At 37.2% G+C, this 22,433-nt stretch overlaps 1 protein-coding gene across 2 annotated transcripts in view; it reads right to left on the reverse strand.

The window, feature by feature from the left end:
- Positions 1–18,781, reverse strand: part of nr6a1a (nuclear receptor subfamily 6, group A, member 1a) — a 126,756-nt gene extending 107,975 nt beyond the window's left edge. Inside the window, exon 1 of one of the 2 annotated variants that reach the window (XM_088335221.1) lies at positions 18,681–18,781. In XM_088335221.1, the coding sequence (XP_088191347.1) occupies positions 18,681–18,747 (67 nt within the window). In that variant the 5' untranslated portion in view covers positions 18,748–18,781. The remainder of the gene's footprint in view (positions 1–18,680) is intronic. The other variant, XM_088335222.1, reaches the window with a different exon arrangement.
- Between the last annotated feature and the right edge of the window lie 3,652 nt (positions 18,782–22,433).

Genomic DNA, 22,433 nt, shown 5'->3' on the forward strand with positions numbered 1-22,433 from the left:
CTTCGACCCGTTTTTGATCCTGACCACGTCTACTCTCCTGTCCCGGCTTTCGACCTCTTTTTGTCCCCGACCACGTCTTCTCTCCTATTCTGGCTTACGACTCGCTTACGACCCCAAACATGTTTTTGCTCTCCTGTCCCAGCGACTGACCCGTTTTCCATCCCCAACACCGCCATCGCTCGCCACGGAAGATCCACTTCCGCGTTTGGAGCACAGAGTATCAGAGCGACCTGCTTCCCGCGTCCAGCAATCACCGGATCGTGGGCGCAACGCTTTCTCTTTCTTCCGATAAAACTTGTGGGAAACGTAACGCAAGTGGGTCCTGTCTCTGTTCTGGTCTTGACAATTTTCCAAAGAACAGAAGTCATTCTTGATTACTATCCCACCCACCACAAGCTGGTTGAAAGATATGTCTCAAAAACAAATAGACAGCATGGTTGACTCCCAAAATATGTTTCTTTTGATTAATTTGCTTGGGATTTTTTGTACATTTTATAGATTTCCTATGTGTTAGGAAGTAAAGGAATGCACATCAAGTGGCATGCTCAGCACAAGTGATGATCGAGCATCAAACAAATGAACTTTTCATTTAATTTTTGGAGATATCAGAAAGGGACTTTGACTTCTTATGTATGATTGAAGTTTGTTATGTCAGTAACAGTTTATTATGCTAATGCAGCTTATTATTGAATTCAATGACAGTTGAATGTTCACTTTTAGTGCTGTTTTTGTGTTAAACCTTAAATCCTGTTTTAAATCTTGACTTGGGCCCCAAAATAAATAAAAAAAAAACACTGGCATTAAGTTCTGCCAAAAACCCCTGTGTGATATGATCATTTTCCTATAAATGCATACATTGACACATACAATTAATGTCTTTAGAAGTGATCCATAGACATTTAAAAAATAAAACGTTTTTTTTAATTTAAATAACGTTATAAAGACTAGCTGACACAGGAAATGTTTTGTGCAATTGGACAATGTAGCTGCAGTTTTGGTGACAGCAGCGCTCAGCAAAATCAATCAATCCATCTATCTGACCTCCCAACAGTAAGATGGATGGGAGGAAACCTAGCCACAAATAGCTCATTGTTTTCACACTGCATCCATACAAAACGGGTGCTGATCTTGTCGTGTGTCGAGATGAGCTTTTCACCCCTCGGGCACCATTCGATCCACCAACCATGAAGCGGAGACATCCTAGCGAGGTATTCAGGAGTTTCAGTTTGCCACACGGCATCTTGATGGAGCAGATGGTGTCATTACAGTTATTGGGGAAGATGTTTCTACCGTGCAACAGCCACCTGTCTGTTTTCTTTTTATCGTTGCAGATGTTGGGGAATCACCCAGCTTATTTTCTACACTTTACAATTAAAAATATTATGTCTTCTGCAGTGAATACAAAAAGTTGAGTTTCAGATTCACTTTACACTTTTTTCTTTTGAATCTTTGTCGAAATGTACAATGGTCATGTATCTGCTGTTCTAAATAAAAAAGGGGTAGCAGATTTCTCCCCCCAAAAATCCAACATATGCAAGAAGCCTTCGGGTTAATATATATGTGGGGTCTTTTTGGGCCATTTTGTCTTTTTGAGTTATTAGTAATATATTTAGGCGGAGGGGAGAGGAGCAAACGGACATGGCAAATGTAAACAAAGTTATTGAAAACAAGGAAAAGAATAACAAAAGTTAAAACTAACGCACACTGGACTTCAATATTTTCCCCTGTGGGGTGCAACAAAAAAATGTTTTTTCAATGTAGTCTTTATAGTTTCAAAAAAAATATTTGTTATTTAATTACCTTTTTTTTATCGATAAATGTAACATTTTTTGTATCCTGATTACGTAACATCGTATTCTCAGGGTTGGGTAGGGTTACTTTAACTTGATTAATTTCAATTACTTTTGGACTACTCCAATACCAAATACGCTACTAAAAGACAAAAGAAAGTAAATATGAATACAATTACTAAATTTTGTGCATGCTTGGGGAGTAACGGAATACATGGAACGGCAAAAATGATGTTGGCAAGCTGTTTGGATTTATTTTCATTTTGTTTCTGTCGCATTTTATGTTAGTTTTGCCGGAGATCAAAGAGATCAAAGCCAGGAGAGAAAGCTTACCACGTGTTGGGAGTCATCATTTTATTCATATTTAGTTTCTTTTGTCTTTTATTAGCATATTTGGTATTGGAGTCATCCAAAAAAGAAATTGAAAGTAATCAAGTTAAAGTAACCCTACCCAACCCTGTGTATTCTGTTACTCCCATAGTCTGGATTCAGGTACAAGTGTTCTGACAATTTTTATAAAAAAATAGTATAAACTTGAATGTTTAGAAAAACTATGCTTATGAAAATCTCAAAAGTGGGTCTTCTGAGCCTTACGCATGACATACTTCAGACATTTAAATAATAGGCAGCTTCTAATTATTACCCACAATGCTGTTGGGTTGACTTACTAATGATTCATATTACCACTACTGTCTGTCATTGCCCTTCCTTTCCGTCTAACTCGGAATAATGATAAGAAGCAAATCATTTTATTTCAGTTACATAAATCTAATCTTATATAATTGTCGAAGTCATCGATAAATGAACTGAGAAGAAAATGGTACTAAAGTTGTAACACTTGGTTGCAAATTTGTTTCATTGGTAGCGTAGGAACTGAACTCATACGGAACTTGGGGACCTTCTGTATTTAACATTATGTAAAGCAAAGACATTAAATAATTATAGATTTTGAAATGATATGCAAACTTCCGCAATTCGAGTGTTTCGTTTTACTGTAGTTAGCTAGCTAAGATGAACAACCTACTACGCATAGGCCAATAGTTACCGTGCCTGGGTGTTGGGACCAATGTTCCCTCTAAGCTGCGCGCGTGCGCAATAGCGCACTGCCCGCACATTCTAAGCGCACAAGAAAATCTAGCCAGCGCAATGTTCCCTCTAAGCTCTGTGTGTGTGTGATTGCGCACTACCCAGAGCTTTTCCGCGCACAAGAAAATCTAGCCAGCTCACAAAAATCAGGGCTCGAAATTGCTAATTAAGAAGCGAATTAAGTCAAAGTTACAGTGCATGAAGGTAAAAATACACGGGTTCCCCTGACGCTGTTTTCTAGATGGGGTATTTTTAAGTCAATGTCGAAGTAGAACTAAGTTGAGTAAAGTCAGTAGAGTTTTTCGAGAACAGGCTTCTTCGGCTCGGCTTACTAAAAAGAAGCGGCTCTTTCGGTTCCCAAACGGCTCTTCAGGTTGTTTTTGCTTCTTTAATCCCTACACAACAAAATATGATGTAAACTTGTGCACAAAATCACTTAAAGGAAGGGGGGAATAGAACAAAAAAGAAAAAAAATGCCAAAATGAAAAAGTAGTGAAAAGCTGAGAAAAAAAGAAAGAAAAGGAAGAGAAAAAAGGAAAAATTTCAGAAAAAAGGACAGAAAAAAGGAAAAGAGAGAAACAAAGGAAAAAAAGTAAATACAGAACAAAAAGAAAACGGTAACAGCTAGGAAAAAATAAACACAACGAGATTTTTTTAAAGGAATTAAAAATAAAATTAAAAAAAACAGGGAAAAAGAAGAAAATTTTGTGTTGCATTCAAATAATTTCCAATGATACGAAGTCAATCTTGTTGCCAACATTGTACTTCCACTAAAAAATGTGATTAAATACAGATCTGTATCGTGCAACCGACTAAATAAGTATTATGCGACAAAAGATGCCAGGAAAAAAGAAATGGAAATCTTGTGAAAGAATTGTTGTAAAAACAAACGACGTTTGTAGGCCGTACAACCTTTGCAATAACATGAGTCAATTCATTCAAAAATGAAAAACATTTTTGCATTGCCGTAAACTCAGCAAAATGTAACGTGATGTCAAGTTTTGGACGTGTTTTATAATGATTTAGTTGCCAAACTTGGGATTGCTGTTGCTCACTGTTGTTTCAAGCGTTGCTCACCGACTTTGTGTGAACGCTCAGACCTGTGGAAAATTACAGGGAACATTGGTTGGGACCACCTTAAATCACTGTCATGATAAGAAAGGACTATAGCTGCACCTTGTGGCAACCTACAGTAAATACGCACAGGCTCCAAAAAATGGTTGGAGTCAGTTTCCACAGGAAAAAAATTTGAATCGTACCGTTTGTGCGAGTTCTTAAACAGTCTTAATTAAACGATCAACTTTCAGGTCATCCGATGCTCCTCGCTGCATTTCATCTGAGAAATTGTGAAAGAACTTGAAGGTTCGTTTCACAGACTTCTTTGTGCCGATCCTTTTGACCTCTACACCTGACCCTTGACCTGAGTGTGTAACACAGTTCAGCACAATGACTACTTTGTCCTTCCCGCTGCTCCACGCTGACAAAATGCACAGTCCCCGTAATGTTGCATCCCATGCCACTCAAGTTCATAGCATCTCTGTCTTGCTTCAACACCTGATGATGACGCCAACTCTATTACATTTGATTTTGCGAATGCAGTATGTCATAGCGTAAGACTTTTGGCACTCTGCAATATCACGTGAAATTGTATAAGACTAAAGCGAGGCTAATAATTCACTCACCATCCGGTTTTAATCAGTCTCTGAAATAAAGTCTTGCATCTTTTACATCGATTTTATTCCGATTTCGCAATCTTCGTTCGGTTTGGAAAATTCTGAATTTCGGTTCGTTTGGCAATTCGCATACTTGGCAGCTAATCAGAAGCCTGCATCGAATAACTTCCTGCTTCCGGCTTTTCCCAAGCGTTATAAGGTCGTGCATTTGCATATCATTTTCCAACGTAGAAGCACAGAGAACACAAGAAAAATGGATACGTGTTTAGGAATCAAGCCAAAACCTCAACCCCAGAAGAAAGATTCAAAAGAAGCTAACAAAATGTATGACGCTACAAAACGTAAACATTGCATGAATGAAGATGAGTAAATCCAGGTACAGACTGATGATGGCAGATGGAAAACAGAGATGTCATATCCATGCAATGAATATTATAAGTAGATTTATAATAAACTTAATTTTAAAGTGTTGTTCTGTTATATATTCTGATGATCAATCCTTAATACTTTGCAACACTGGGTTTTTTTGCGATTAGTTGTCTTATTGTGTTTCAAGTTGTGAAAAATGGGGCAGGCAACTTTATGTCTGGGCAGGCAACTTTTCAGAGTTGTCTGCCCTGGTGTCCGCCAAATTTTTGTCATGAGTTTCAGACACTGTTTTAATGCTAGACAAACTCTTTACTTCAGCTCAATTAATTAAATGGATGTGTTAATCAATGTGTTCATTCTGATCAAACTGCTGCGTACATACAACCGTGGCGACTTTTCACTGTAAGTTTGTTTTCTCAGCAATGTATATTGATAAATTGAGTTTTTATCAGGTGAAGCTAAATATAGAGACAACATTTTCAAGAATATATAGCATACATCTGGGATATCGCAGAAAGAAAAAAACAATAACACACCTGACATTTCTCTTTCAATATTTGAAAGTTCCGACTAAGTGTTTGGTGTTTGAATGTACCACGATTCCAGCATACTCCCGGGGCGATGTATTGTTTTTGTGAACAAGATGTCTCACTCCCAGGTGAATATCATCTCCTTAAAGAGAAATCTTATGAGAAAAGGCATCACCATTCCCTAAGATATATCAATTTAATAGCTTTAGTTATTGTAAAATTGATTCAAATTGCAGGATATACCATTTACAAGATAATCCTTTCATCATTATCCAAATAGTCTCTTTGAAAGAAAATGAGATTTTAACTCTGGGGTCAACTATTTTAGGTTTAAAGGTAATACATACAGAAAAGCGTTTGAAATGATTTAAAGTGTTAACATCTAATCTATTGTTTTGACACAGTATCCTATAAGAATACTAATTATCTTACAGTAAATGTATAATGCACGGTGCAGACCAGCACCTGCTGCACTGGCCGTGATTCTGAGACAAGAAGCTTTTAGTTGCATTTAATTGGACTTTTTGCACAATTTCATTAATTACTCGTGTTTATTGCTGATGTTGACTGTGTATTGTCTGTCTATGCCTTTTCAACATCAGTCGCAGCCTGGTCATTGTAGAAGGGGGATTACCTCATGTGCGAACCCTTCTCCGGGTTTCCTTAATGTTCTTCATACTGAGTTTTTTTTTATTTTTTCCTTGCCCTCATGTAGATTTCAGATTAGGGGGTTTTGTAACAGTGGTCTGTGTAGCCCTTGAGATTTGTGTGATAAGTGCTATGCAAATCAATATGACTTGACCTGACTAGCCAATGCCTCACAAAGTACAAGCTAAACTAGCTAACATTTCAGAAAAATCTGTTTGATATGGAGCATTCTGGTCTATCATTTGCGTTGCAAGGTCAAAAAGTTTTCTTTCTTTTGTGCTAGCCGCAGAGCAAATACAGTTCTTTGAGATCAAACAATAGGATGAAGGCCAATTTTATAGCCCCTCAGAGTTAAGCATACTGCAGTCATCAGTGTATGTTATGTTAAGCTAATGAATGTATGTCTTTATCTGCGCTAATCCCGGCAGGCGTCCCGACTGAGGGTCACGTTATGGTCAGCGGGGCGGGGGCTTCTTCACCGTGGCTTGACACGCTCAAAGGAGCAACTTCCCTTTCATCATGCCAGGGGTCAGAGTTTTACTACCTCACGGAGTCAGCCAGCATACTGCACTGTGCAAACTCAATCTTACGGCACCCATGTGATGATCATCTTCTCATGGTCGAAAAATCCTAAAATGATCCGTTCAGGTTTTCTTAATGTGCTAATTTAGAACAAAGTATGCAGTTCTAAGATTTCCGGATGCAAAGGGTAGCAACTCTTGACCTTTCAACTCTCTGAGGCCATTGTGTTATGGGGGAGGGCAGGCGTGGGTTAATAAGGTTTGCAGCCGCAAACCAATATTACTAAATTTATTAGGTATAGACATTTGGATCAATACTAAATTGACTATTAATTATTATTTGTCAACAATGCATTCTGATTCCATGCATTTTAAAATACTAAATACATAGAATTCACGGTTTATTTTAGCAATGATTTTATAAGCCTGCTGTGTTTACATGAAACACTTTTAAATAAGCACACTATTAACATTATTATGTAGGCAGTGGTATTTATTTATTTAAGTAACTTAATGGAAATTATATAAGTGGAAATGTGTGAATACAGTTTATTTATATGCACTCAAGGCAATTGTTTGGATGGAAACTGATATTGCGGAGCAAATTCATGATTATAAAAAAGGGACAGGATTAAAAAAATAAAATACATTTCTTGGCCTTTTTTATAAAGCTCTTCTTACAACGGTTTCAGCTATTGTATAAAGGAAAATAAAATCTCAGTATTTATTTTTATTGTACTTTTTGTTGCTTATTTTGGTGCGATTTATAATTTTACTGTGAGATTTATTTTGTTGTAATGTTTGCAGATGAATAAAACAAACACATATTGCAATTTTTTTAAATTGCAAATACAGTGGTACATCTACTTACAGTCGTGCCATCTTATAAATGTTTCAGTATCCAAAGTTTGAGTCCGACCAGTATCTAAAGTCAGTAACGCAACCGCTAAAGTTCAAGCAGGTACGCACCAACAGTATCCTGCGTGGTTTATCAACAAGGTAAGACCCTCAACCCCCCTGCATTAAATTGCCAAATGGTTTAGTCTGTTGATCCGTTGGTTGCAGCCATCAGAGCTCATTTCCGCCACTGTACATTGTTTAAGTCAAGTCAAGTCATTTTTATTTGTATAGCCCTTAATCAAAGAGTCTCAAAGGGCTGCACAGGTTATTAAACAGACTGTTATTTCAAACTATTATTACACCATCCCCTGATCTGAAACCAACATGAGGGCAAGGAAAAACTCAAAAACCTCAACATGAGGAAAATGAAGAAACCTTGAGAAGGGACCGCACATGTGGTAATCCCCCTTTCAGGAGGACTAGGCTGCAATGGATGTTGCAAGTACAAATAGTAGAGATATTGTCAACAAAAAAATATACGTTATTCATATGCTATAGAGTAGAAGTGTGTTTTAAGCTTAGATTTAAACATTTCCACTGAGGTTGCAGATCGGATCTCAGGTGTTTACAGTACACTTTACAGTTTTCTTGGTTAATAAAGCTTTGTACAGTACAGTGTCTTCAGTTTTGCATTTCTTTTGCCTTATTTCTTGTTTAATTTATACTGTGTGGTATATTAATGAACATTGACTGAACATTAGTGTACCTCCAGGGCAGTAACAGTTGATTTAATGGGGGTTTGGTTGTATTTGACGACCGTTGGAATAATCCCATTTTTAGTGATTTAATGTTTTGATTTACAATTGCTTCATTATACAATGTCATTGCTGAACCAATTAAATTCCTAAGTAGAGGTTCCACTGTAGTTGCATAAATACTAAGTAGTTATATAGTACAGAATATACTAAATTATATATTTGTGTGTGAATATGTAAGTAAAGCCCACTTAACTGGCAATGGCATTCATTTGTGTTGAGTCAATAATGAGAACTAATGGGGTTTAACATGTTCTTGCAAAAGTCAGTGTATGCAGCTTTGTGTGTCTTTTCTGTTGGCTGTGAAATGATTGTAGTGCCTTGACTGTGTCTGTGAACCCGTTACCATGGGAAGACATTGTGCGGGAAAACATAGTAGACTTTATTCAATAAGGATCTTTATGATATGAAGCACAGGTTGAGATGCCCAATGGATGTACTATATGTCCTACTGTACAATATATCAAGAAACATGCACGGTGCAACAACCTCAACTGCATCATCCAGCGCAGTATGTTTTACAGTCAAGCCATTTCTAATTGACATACCAAGTTCAGTCTTTTGCAGCTGCCTGTGAACTCAACTTCCTCCCAAATTCAAACTCAAATTGAGGATGTTTATGGCGTGTTGAATATCACACAAGCCTGATAAAAGCGGAGTTGACGCCGAACCAGCATGATTGTATCATTTTACCCCGAGAGTATCTTCACATTTAAACTCCCGTAGATTCCCACCTTGGCATTTGTTTTTCCCTGGTAGCGGTTTTGGTTCTATGGCTTATGCTAGGATACAGCTATCAGAGCAGCTTCACTGTCATGCAGCCTGTAGCTCATGGATCAAGTGGAGGCTGTAAATACTTTCCTGGGTTACAGGGAGGTCAGCAGAGCAGGCCATTAATGCTTCAAGAGCAACATCCCACTGACCCTGGTCACCGTTCCCATAGTGCTTTCTGCCACCTCCCCCGCGTGACCATCACAGATCGGACAACGACAAAAAACCACAAACACAAAGATGGATGGATGATGACGGCCACCATTTACAGATAGTTAACTATCAATAAGTAATTGTAAAACATCTTTCTCATTCAATTATTTCAAAATTCCTAGATACTGTACTTAAAATAAATCATGGTTTAAAAAAACATCAACAAAATAAAAGGATACCATTTGTAGCCATCAGTTTTAAACATTACTGCATTTATTTTTGTATAACGTGCATTTTATATAACCAAAAAGAACTCAATGTTAAGGTGCGCTTTTTACACAAGGTTTTATATTACATTATATACAGTAGTAAATTACCGTATTTGTGCAATGATTAAGCAGTCGAAAAATTGTACTGACCACACTTGCTCAACATTGTATGAAAGGGGAATCAAACCAGGGTCGCGACAGTGAGTGCGCGCATCCTTACCACTAGCCCACAAGTGATATGAACGACACACGAAAAGGGTTTCGTTTTGATCTCATTATCACACTATTTGGTTCACAGTACCAGAGATGAATGTTAGAGAATGAAGAAAGGAAACAACAGTTTAGTGTATACGATGATGAATCGCCTTTGAAGGACATTAAATAAATACATTGTAAATGTTATGTTGGTATCGCGGTCATTGCTTACGCTGGCAATAAAATGTTTTAATCACGACCGCAGGTATTCAACAAAGTTTGTCTCTTACAATCCTTAGTTTGAGCTAAAAAAATTATACAAAATTTCAAAACGATTTTTTATTTAAAAAAGTAGGGGTTCACATTACACATGAATAAATACAGTAAATATAAACATAGAACTAAGATAAAGTAATCATTATTTCAGTGATAATCAATGCAAACACTACAATGATGGTTAACACCTCAAATAAAACTATCATTTATAGGACTGTATGAGTTGCATACATTAGCAACACAATAGAATTTTTTTCTTCACTTTTTTGGCATTATTGAATTAGGCAGGTAATACTAAGGTAATTTGTTGTAAGTTGCAGAAAAACACGCTCAAAGGCATCCATAGTATCATCAACTCAATAACATGTCTTCAAAAAGGAGCAGAAATCAGCCAATTAGCTAAGGAATGAATACCAATTAGTAAATGTTTTGTTAAATGTATTTACGTCACCTTCCGACTATTCTTTGGTGATGGCCGTTGCCTGGTAACAGAAAGGCACATTTCACCTTAGCACCTCTCCGACAGAGAAAGACTTTCACCACCATTCTGTGCCACCTTTGCATGTACCGGATTTTCATTAGCTATTTTTAATGTCACAATCAATCAACATTTCTATGCATGTCGGACCATCAAAATAAGTTGGTGAATTATTATCTTTAACTTGTTGAATTCAAAATGAATGTTATCTTCTATGGGTTTCTGTTTGAAATTATTAAAATTTGTTAATATTATACAAAACCCTCAGTTCATATTAAACAGGTGAAGCAAAACATCTTCTTGCCAGTATTTTTGCCCACGCTAATCCAAAGACAGTATTTGATTACTATTAAGTTTTCAGAAAATGAGTTTGGAAGCATATCTTCCCTTTTTAATCATCTAAATAGGTTGTCATTTTGCCACTGTCATATAGAAAATACCGAACCATTTGTATTTATTTTTTTAAGTCAATTTTGAGAAAGAAAAATATGTGGATGTTGATGCTTAATTTCAATCCTACAATAACAACAAAAATCAAAATTCCATGTTTAGATCTATAAGGCCCAATTAACAGAATATGGCAAAAAAAAAAACATTTTGGGTTTGAAGGTCTAGCTGCAAAGTGCGCGGTGATCTACCCGTCCTACAGGAAGACTGTGTTTTGATATTTGTAAAACTGCCATGTAAATATGTGGATATTTTCTTATATATAATTAATGTATTGTTTTTCAACGTTTATATACTTTTGCACATGTTTACCTTTTTAATTGTTACATGCACTGAAAGGAGGGCCCCTCTGAAGCCATTATACTATTATATAATGACAATAAAGGCCATTCTTTAATTCATTCATTTAATAAATACGTATTATAGTTCTTAATACATTTTATGGTCTTCAATTATCTTTTAAATCTCAATTTTATCAAAATACAATAATAATTGATGTTTTCAAAGTTATTTGAAGATCTATTTGCAAAAATCCTATGTAAAAGTCAGAAGCTATAACTTGTTTTTAACGTGGTTTAAATCACTTTAAACCTACTGTTAAAATTATATCATCTTAGCAAAAAACAGTAATTTATAGCTTGTTCTTAAACACAATTAGTATCTGTTAGAAGTTTTTTATAATCCATCAAATTCAGCATTCTGCCAATTATGAAAAAAAAAATTAAAAATCAGCATCAACTTTAAGTAAATAAAATATAATTCCTAATTGCTTCTGTTTCAAGATGTGGTTCATTTTCAAATTGTGGATTTTTAAAATGATGAATTAATTAAATGTATTGCTTGGTCCGACAACAATTACGTCAAAAATAAGGATTTTACAATTTGCATAACCACATGTGTCAGGCACTAATCACAACAAGCAGTATATGATTTATTTAATTGCTCATTAACAGCAATTTACCTACATTCATCAAAACTGTGTTGTTAAATTGCTTTCACCATCTGTCTTGGTTTGTGCTGTAAGATGAATCACTTGCCACTGTTTGAAATGCTAATGACCCCTGCTAAAGCCTTATAGAGAAGGTGGGAGAGTAAGGGCTTGTGATCCTAATATGTCCCCTACTTTATTTCGTTTCACTCGTAATAATGAAAAATACCACATTCGTTAAAATAGTTAAATATTTAAGAAAAATTGAGGTTGGTGAAAAAATATCTTTAGCAATAAGGTATTCAAATCATCACCATCTCTAATCAGTCAAAAGAGACTATGGGTAAGTTAATTTAACATTACCATTATACAATACAATAAAAGTTAATGCTATGAGTAGGAGTAAAACTTTAATTGTATTGATTAAAGAACTCCAAAAATATTATTTTAATAAGTTTACTCAAAACTCATTTAGGTTTAAATATAATTTTGGTTTCAGGGGCGATGAAACCAATACTTTTCGATGTCGTTATTGTCGATAGCAGAATCCCCAACACTATTGTTTTATGCGTTAGACCAGGGGTCGGGAACCTATGGCTCGCGAGCCATATATGGCTCTTTCTACGAGTATCTGTGGCTCAGAGACAGATTTGATTGCATGCAAAATTTCTCCATCTTGTCCAAAAGTTGTTTCATCTATCCTATTAAGTTACACGTAAAGCTAAACCGAAACTTACTGGTAAACGATTACTTCGCAGTATATATATGGCACGTTTTTCACTACAATTTACAGTCAAGGTGTCACACAAAAAATGGGGAAAAAAAAACTCGTTTTAGCTGTACAACGCTAAAGAATCCTTTATATAAAAGTTCACTATATAATCTGTGTTCAGTGTTCAGATACCTTATGATGAATCCACAGAACTGTAAATACGCCAAAACACCGGAAGAGAACTTAGTCATTTGATTGGGTGAGTGGGAGGGATGGGTGGAGCTATACAAAAAGTACAAGCACTCCTTCCCATCTCTCGCCAAAGGTAAGCACATAAGGCTCCCTATTCTCAGAATGTTGTGACGTTTTTACAAAATAAATGCTTGCATCTGGTTGTGAAACCAATATGTATGATAAAAAAGGGTCAAAAGGAGTTTAACCGATCTTGAGTCATTGCAAGAAAGAGAAGTTTAAAGTGGTATGTTTGTTGATTTTGGGACAGGGGCTCTGGCATTATTCTCTTTTCATAATTTTTATCAAATCATCAAAAATAAATGTGCTGAAGACTAAGCTTTTGTCTGGGGCGCGGGTTTAGCAATTTAGTAAATTTGTCTCATAATATATGGTGTGGCTCTTTCCCAAAATAAAATTAATATTTTTTGCTTTTATGGCTCTTTGAGTCAAAAAGGTTCCCGACCCCTGCGTTAGACTAACACTTGTTTTCTACTTAAAACGCCTATTTTTTTTTAAAATAACATTTTTCTCATTAAAATAACAACAAATTTTGACTCGACTCTAGTATTTCAACCTCGGGCTGCTTTATCTTAAAGCGATACTTAAGTCTTTGTCTGTGAATAAACCGCTCTAGCAATCTCATTAAAATGTTTTGAAGGAGGGTAAAAGTTTGCCACTTCTGGTTTTAAAGCACATGTTTTTTTTTTTATTATTTTGGAGTGTTTCGCGCATAAAAATAGAGCGCACGCTAACATCTACCGCTTTTTAATAACAAAAGGTTGGCATACATGCAAAAGTATAAATACAAATACAATTTGACCAAAGTGAAATGCTCCTATAATTATATACAAGTAATTAGAAATAGATCACATATTATCAACACATCCTAACAATAAACCTTTCTCACATGTGCCATAAATCTTTAAATTCATCCATGAGGTCACTCGGTCAAGGGGAAAAAAGGCCACTTAACACCAACCTCATTTGAGAAACACACTAAATATGTTTATGGAAATTTATATTGACTTAAAAAGCTGTCGGAGCATTTGGTCCTAACTCAATTCAATAGTACTAAAAATGAGTTGTGTGCAAAGTGCTGTATGAGGAGTAATGCAATATGCAAAATTGCTGAAACAAAAATTAATCAGTGTCAGTTATCAATCAAAAGGATTTACATTTCAAATACAGTCTATAAAGCAATTATATTATATACAGTATATTCCCCACTATAGGGCACACTGGATTATAAGGCACACCCCTAAAAAAATTCATCTTGTGATATTCTTTCATATATAAAGGTAATTCTGGACTATATGGCACATGAGAACATTATTATTATTATTATTATTGGGCCGGGTCGCGAGAATATTGTCAAACATTATACTGGACCATGGTACAGAAAAGGTTGGGGACCACCGAAGTACATCATTGTATCGCCGACCAGCAAATTTTTTACAAGGCGAACAAAATTCTGAACTGACAAGGATTATTAGAAGTAATTAAGTTGAAAACCTGAAAGATATAAATAAACACATGGCCGCATATATTCAAAATGTTTGTCGTTAGTTTGAGTTGAGAAAAAGTGAAACAAAATTTTATACCGATATTTAATCGCTTTTTTTTAAATTCCCACAACACATCTGGTACCCTGAATAAAAATAAGGTGATAATGATGAGACCCTTTTCATGCGCATCTGAATTCATACAGGTCTTAAGGTCGTAGCCGGCGCTCTAACCGTTGCGATCTGGGTTTGATTCCCGTTGCATTCAATGTTATGCAATTGTGGACAACCATCTATATCGCTAGCAGCCTGGTGTTTAGGATTTGGTGCTCCTACCATTGCTATCCGGTTCTATCTTTATTGCCACCATTGTTAAGCAATTGTAGTCACGATAAGATCGATAATTGCAAGAAAATGGAAAAGCATTTTCAATTTTGTCCACATATAAGCTGCAATGGGATATAGGGTGTATGTTCAAATTGCTGGCCAGTTTGGAGTTTTTAGGTACGCCTTATAGACGGAAAATAAGGTAGTGATTAGGGAGATGCATCTTTAGAATTATATACAATACAACATAAGCAAAGGTTAATATAATATACGGTATATCTAAAATAAAAAATGAAAGCGTGTCAAACTAAAAAGCAGTGGAAAAGCCACTAAGATGTCTGCCATCTTCTCAGATGGCCTCTACCCCCGACCCCTTCAAGCAGCCCTACTGTAATCCTCCCGACTCATCATTCAAGCGTCTCGGCAGGAGAGGAGGGGGTCTCATTGCATCCTGTCAATGCTCCACCCACTGCCAGCGGTCCCCTTCACCCCTTCACCCTACCCCAAGGGACAGGACAGATCCTGCAGCCAACTTCTTTAGACCCGAGCCAAAGCAGGAGCTGACAAAGCATTTTCTTTCAGCCTACTGTGCCAGCCTGCAACCCCCCCAGGGCCAAACATATGTATGCCTCGGAACCAACCTGCCCTTCTGCTTTGTCCTCTACTTCCAGTGAACTTAATCAAATTAAAACCTGATAATTCAACGAGAAGCAAGGTGGAGGGAAATTCCGCCTCAATTCAAACATCAATAAAAATCGAGTTTGTTGTTTGAATGCAGCTGTGTGGAAGATCTGCAACAGAAGGCTGATGAGAATAAGAGTGGGGGGATTAAGCTGCTTTGTTTGGAAAACAATGTGAGGTAATAGAAAGTAAGAAAGCTCCAAATATTCAACAGTTCCCGTGTTTCCGTCCACTTTAATAAGCCAATCAGTTGATCAAAAATGAACTTGATAAAGATCGGGACGTTGTTTAGTTAAATGGGAAAGAAAACGAACTTTGCAAAAAGTGTTTTCTCAACTACAACGTTGCATTATCAAGAACCGTCAGTGTCCTACTGCTATTATTATTATAGTAAATCACATTTGACGATTATCTTTTTATTGGATTAATAGATCTGATTATGTCAAACCATCATTTCAGTCTTAATGCATATGTACAAAAAGTATAAACATAATTAAAATTGACTATCTAAAATGCATTGGAGTCAGCAACAGAAAAAAATATTTTTATTTCAATTCGTCAGAAAGATGATTTATTCTTTTTGTCTGGATAAACTTGAACAGTCTGTTTTCTTTGAAATGTATAAGAATGTTGAATATCAACAGCTAAGCAGCTGAATTTAGGGTATTTTAACACATTTCAAATCATAAAACTAGGCCTAGGCAATAAATAGAAATAATTAGATTAGTTCACCATTTCAATTTAAGAGTTGAGTTTGACGGTGCTGAATATTAAAAGCAATGTTCTCTAAATCTTGTATCTGCAGTTTTAAAAAGTTTATTAATGAATTGAGCTGTTTACGAGAAGACTTTTCTCGTGTTTTGGGGGGTTTGTTTTGTAAAGTTTACATTCAAACTAATTTTAAATCAGTTATTGTTGCAACTTTAAACTTAGATTCTTCTTTTTTTTGTCAATCAAGCTTTATTTACTTGAGTATTTGTTGCGTGTGGTTAATTAGTTTGTTAAGATAATCAAGAATGACTTTGGTGGAAAAAACTAACTTTACTTTTGTTGCATTTAAGCTGAGCCTTCCTACTAAAGATACTGTGTGCAAAAGATTGATTAAGAAAAAAATCACCTAACCAATAATCAATTTGTTTTCAATCCAACTGTTGTAATCCTAAAATGAATTAATAAAAAGTTGCTATTTCGATTCTAAAAAAATGTTTGTGTCATGTTTTATGTTTTGCATGAAAGGAAACTTGCAAGAATGCAAAAATTAAAATTAAAATTAAAAAATGGAGAGACATTATTAAAACAGCAACAGCATAATGCTAATACGCAGTACAAACAGATGAGTCAGATGACTTTTAACAGTATCAAAAATGTTGCTTTCTTGCAGTGATCAGCTGAGTAAATGTCACGGTTATCTTTATCAGTGGCAGTAGATTACTATTTTCTTCTTACTGTGTGGTATATTAATGAACATTGACTGAACCTTATTTTGATTGATGAAGCTGTTAAAAATTGCATTGCAAAAAAAGGAAAATAAAATAAAATCTTGAACATATTTTGGTGATTCCATTTTTGTCTCGTAAAATTTTAAAAAATGATGAAATGTTAGAAAATAGAAAAAAAAACATTTTTTTTCCCACTGGCAGATTGTTGTTAGCCTATTGAAGTATGATTGTAAGTACTGTTCCGGATAAATAAAATAGAAATATAGTAAAACAGATTACAAATATAATAAAATCCCAAATTACAGCAAAATGGTGATCACAATTAAGAAAAATGTTATGTCAATTTCCATAACATTATAATTTAGGCTTTAAAGGGACACATATGACCAGTATACAGTATCTCGCTTTATTCTGTAGTGCAACCAAAAACGAACAAACAAAGCACAAAAAAGATTACAATTTACTGACACTCAAAGTGACCAAACTTCACAATTTGTATTTATATTTTTTCCCGGCCTTTCACAAACTTTTGGCAACAAGATGGCAACAATTATGTGCCTAACAATGCAGTGTCCCTTTAAGATCATCAGCTAAAACAGGGGTGGGCAATATTTTTGAGTTGCGGGTCGCATTAGGTTAAAAAAAAAACTATTAATTAGATTTTTCATGTATTATATTTTTTTTCTGCCAATAGTCTTGACACAGATACCTCGGCAATACATGAGGAATCAAAATAAATGAATGTGTCATGTCCCTTTTTAAGCACTGAATATAATAGTAAATTATGCATTGAAAAACTTTAAATGCAGAAAGGTTAAATTCAAATGTAACATGGCTAAAATAAAAACATGATGAAAAAAGCTAGTAGGGAAACATTAATGCTTCATGAAAAAACATTTCAGTAGGTGGAGGACACAGACACTGGGGACAAGACTAATATATGTTTATAGTATTTTTTATCATTTTATCAGTAAAATGGTGATCTCTGATGACTTTTTTTTGCACCAAATGCATAATAATAATGAATAATTGCACAAACCCTTACGATACCAACTGTATTACGATACCAACTGTATGTAACATCCTACATGCCGACATTTCTTGTGTAAATATCGTGTAAATTATAACTATAACCTTATCTTCTTGGCTTTTTTACCTCACTTTAAATGTGTGATACTGGAGTGCCATGCCCAATTTCGTTGTCAGAATATGTTAACCCATTTTATTACAATAAAGGTATATTCTATTCTATTCTATTCTAAAAATAATTGTGATAGTTTTAGCAATAACGTTGTATGTGGGTTGTATGTGACCCGCAGGCTGCAGATATAAATCATCCCTCTTTTATATCAAAAATATACTGTTTTGAATATTTTTTATTATAGTGTATATCAACATGATAAGTTCAATCAATTGTTCTTTCCAAATATTATCAATATGGGCACAAATTAATGTAGCATTCATACCATTAATGGAGATTAAGACTTTTGAATCCTGGAAATGTTTAGAAATTATATGTTGCCCGAGGCTCATCTCTCTTCTCGTGTAGGCCATTTTTTACGAGGCCCGGAAGCACAGCTGACTTCAAAAGGAGATGCTAATAGAAATTTGCCATGTTCGACTTCTCACTCACCGGCTTCATTCGAGTCCTTTTCCATTTTATGGAGCGCGTGCAAGACCGGATTTGGGGACTAATGGCGTCAGTGTTCCTTCCAAGTTCAAAAGTTCACCTTTTACGATCACCCCGCGCCTGACTGACCACCACCAAATAAAAACATTCCGACCTCTCTTCCTCCCCCGTCACGGAGGTACACCTAGGCTTGTTTTTAAATACGACATTAAATTAAAACACTCTTTAAAGACAACTTAGAGTGGAATTAACATGAGATATAAAATGCTACCCAAAATAAAAATGGTAACACAGCTTCTTCTTCCGCGTGAAAGATGCGTTCAGTGACAGTCCAAAACTTCAACTTGTCTCTCAATGTGGGCTTACCGTTAACCGGTTTGGCGTTGTTTCTCTCCGGGTAGTCGAACCCATTGGCCCGCTTCTCTACCTCCATCCTCCCACGGGGACTGCTACCGCGCCGTCTTGTTCGGCCGCCACCCCCGAAACGAATGTGGGCGAGTGATGAAGACGAGTCGCTGAAGCAGGTTGAGGGCTGTCCTCCTGTCCTCCTCCCTCCTCCTCCTCGGCCGGATTCTGGGTGCCGTGTCCCATGCTCGACTGCTTGGCCAGCCGGGCTGGAGGGACGCCATCGCACACACCCCCAATTGTGATGCGTTTGTAGCCTGTGGGAATTTTGGCACCGTACCAATTTTGTTCGTTCTACTTTTTTAAAGTTTTGTTTTGGTTTGTTTGGTCCTATCCAAAGTTATTTAATTTATATATATATACATATATATATGTATATATATATATATATATATATATATATATATATATATAGGGTTGGGTAGGGTTACTTTAACTGTATTACTTTCAATTACTTTTGGAGAACTCCAATACCAAATATGCTAATAAAACACAAAAGAAACTAAATATGAATAAAATGATGACTCACAACACGTGGTAAGCTTTCTCTCCTGGTTTTGATCTCTTTGATCTCCGGCATAACTAATAAAATGCAACAGAAACAAAATGAAAATAAATCCAAACAGCTTGCCAACATCATTTTTGCCGTTCCATGTATTCCGTTACTCCCCAAGCCTGCACAAAATTTAGTAATTTTATTCATCTTTAGTTTCTTTTGTCTTTTATTAGCATATTTGGTATTGGGGTAATCAAAAAGTAATCCAGTTAAAGTAACCCTACCCAACCCTGGATTTGGTATTGTGTCCACCATTTCCTGAGTACAGGACAGTACTGTATTGCTTCTTTCCCCCGCTTGCCGCTGTGAGAGGTCACTCAGCATCCACACCGAAGAAGAAATCCGGCCTCTACTTCCTAATTCCTGTGTATACACACTGCACTGTATCTCTAGCACGCAAATAACTGATTTAATATCTTGCGTATCCGTTCAATACTGTTGGTGTAAAGAGGTGAGGCATTTCTCTTGAAATGAAAGTGGAATAAGAAAGCTTGATCCGGTTGAGAAAATGGTCAGAATGCTTTTTTAGGCACTTTTTACCAAAGAGGAGGACCTCTTGCAAAAGTAAGTTAAACTGAACTTTATTTATCTTTATAGAGCATATTATTTTATGAAATGTTTATTTTTTTAGGACAAACAATACAAGTGACTTATACAAGCCTTAAACATACTTATATAAACCTTAAACATACAAAATATAGCACTGAAGTAACTCACGAACAAATTCAACTTATTAACTATCGTCCAGATCATCTCGTTAGTAAATACGGCAGCGTCTGTATCGCGTTTGTTGTTGTCTACTGTTCATTGGCCTCACCCATGGGTAGTGCTGTTTACAACAGTTTACTACCATCCGTCATGGGGTCGTCATGTGGTTAGGTCACTGGTGTGCAAAGGGTCAATACCCAAACACGACTATAAGACCATCTCATCTCATCAGCTGCACCACTTATCCTCAGTAGGGTCGCGGGGGTGCCGGAGCCCATCCCAGCAATCATCGGGCAGTGGGCAGGGGACACCCTGAACTGGTTGCCAGCCAATCGCAGGGCACACAGGGACAGACAACTCGCTCGCTCATTCACACCTAGGGACAATTTGGACCGGCCAATCCACCTGAAATGCATGTCTTTGGAATGTGGGATGAAACCGGAGTGCCCCGCAAGCACGGGGAGAAGATACAAACTCCGCACAGTAAGTCCGGTAGCTGGATTTGAACCCACACAGGAGGTTCCCGAGACCATAGAACTGTGCCGCACAAGCGCTAACGACTGCGCCGCCGTGCTGCCTACTATAAGACCATGAAATGCCAAATTTGCCTGTGAAAGGTATGACGGCAATGATCAATCAGAAGAGACATAGTGACCAGGAAAAAACAAGGTACGGAGATAAACAATTATCAATTAAGCTCTGATGCCCTCATGTACTCGCAAGAACTCTTTATGACATCATACCTTTAGAGGAGCTCTATGGAATTTGGAACTTTGTTACTCTCTGCCGCCATCTCCTGGCCTAAAGTCATGGTTGCATTTCTAAGACACGCTCAATTAATCCCTTCTTTTTCATCTTCTTGGAGGTTTGGTTTGGTATTTGGACAACTAGAAACAGGCCTTTTGAGGTAGAGCGCTCGTCTTGGGATCAAGAGGTCGCAGGTTCGATTCCCGGCTCCTCCGTGTTGTATGTCGAAGTGTCCTTGGGCAGGATACTGAATCCATAATGGCCCTAATAAGCAGGTAGGCGCCTTGCAGGGCTAACCCCCTATTGGTGTGTGAGTGTGTGTGTGAATGGGTAAGTGTGAAGTACATTGTAAAGCGCTGTGGGAGGTCTTCATTGACTTGAAAAGTGCTATATAAATGCGAACCAATTAGCATTTAATGCTCCACTCACAAATTAAAATTTAAGAAAAATATGTTCAGACGAGGGCAGCACGGCGGCGCAGTGGTAAGCGCCTGTGCGGCACAGTCTGAGGTCGTGGGAACCTCCTGCGTGGGTTCAAATCCAGCTACCGGCCTTACTGTGCGGAGTTTGTATGTTCTCCCATGGCGCCTCCGGGCACCCCAGTTTCCTCCCACATTCCAAAGACATGAATTTCAGGTTATTTGGCCAGTCCAAATTGTCCCTAGGTGTGACTGAGCGAGTGAGTTGTCTGTCCCCGTGTGCCCTGCGATTGGCTGGAAACCAGTTTAGGGTGTCCCCTGCCCATTGCCCGGAGATGGCTGGGATGGGCTCCAGCCCCCCGCGACCCTAATAAGGATAAACGGTACAGCTAATGAGATGAGATGAGATGAGATGTTCAGACAAGCATGACGTCACTCTCCAGCCCCTCAAACCTAATGTGTTCCGCCCTGAACAGCTCTGATGAAAGTAAGATAAAAGCTGATAGGTGCAGTGGAAAATAAAGCATAAGGGCTCCTTGAACTCAGTTGGGCATTGTTAGCACATACTTAATAGAGAAATGGTTCTACTTTACACTTTTTAAAGCCCCAGCGTGTAATATTTGACCACTAGATTGTGCTTTGTTGACTGGTGCGAGCCATGCCCAACGTCACAGAGAAAAGTGTTACAGCAAGATGCCAGGTAAACATAGTGGCGACATAAGTGGGGATTCCACTGTGTAAAGGAGATACAAATTTCTGGACCTATGATTTTTTATAAAAATTAACACTCGTATGGTAGTGTCACGACCCAGGACGGAATATTGGACCCAATTGCGTTTGTTTTAAAGGAATCTTTATTGGAATGAGTTGTCAGAGCTTGCTTTGGACGCGTTTGTCGGACATCAGCCGCTTCGGACGGAATGGCAGTTCCGTGACAGGTAGGCAGAATCGGTACAGCTTAGCGGGCAGGTGGATGGCCAGGGCAGGAGAGCAGGTCGTAAACGTGGGACAAAAACAGATCAAAACAGAAGGCAGGCAGGAATCAAGCAGGAGAAGTCTTTGGTACTGGTAATCTGGCAAAACACACAGAGAGACACAAGTACGGTCTGACACTCTCCTCTGGGTGCTGACAGCTTAAGAGGAGAGTGCCAGCCAATCAGAGAGCGCGCTCCTGCGCGCCAGACGATTGCCTTAGGTGTCTTCATTTTGCCAATCATGACAGGTAGTTCATGTATTTTTGATTAGTATTCAAATCAATGTTGTTGTTGTTTTTCTGAATGAGTT

The sequence above is a fragment of the Urocampus carinirostris genome, chromosome 5 (genome assembly GCF_059441175.1).
Source record: "Urocampus carinirostris isolate Australia breed hairy pipefish chromosome 5, RoL_Ucar_1.0, whole genome shotgun sequence".
NCBI classification, from domain to species: domain Eukaryota; kingdom Metazoa; phylum Chordata; class Actinopteri; order Syngnathiformes; family Syngnathidae; genus Urocampus; species Urocampus carinirostris.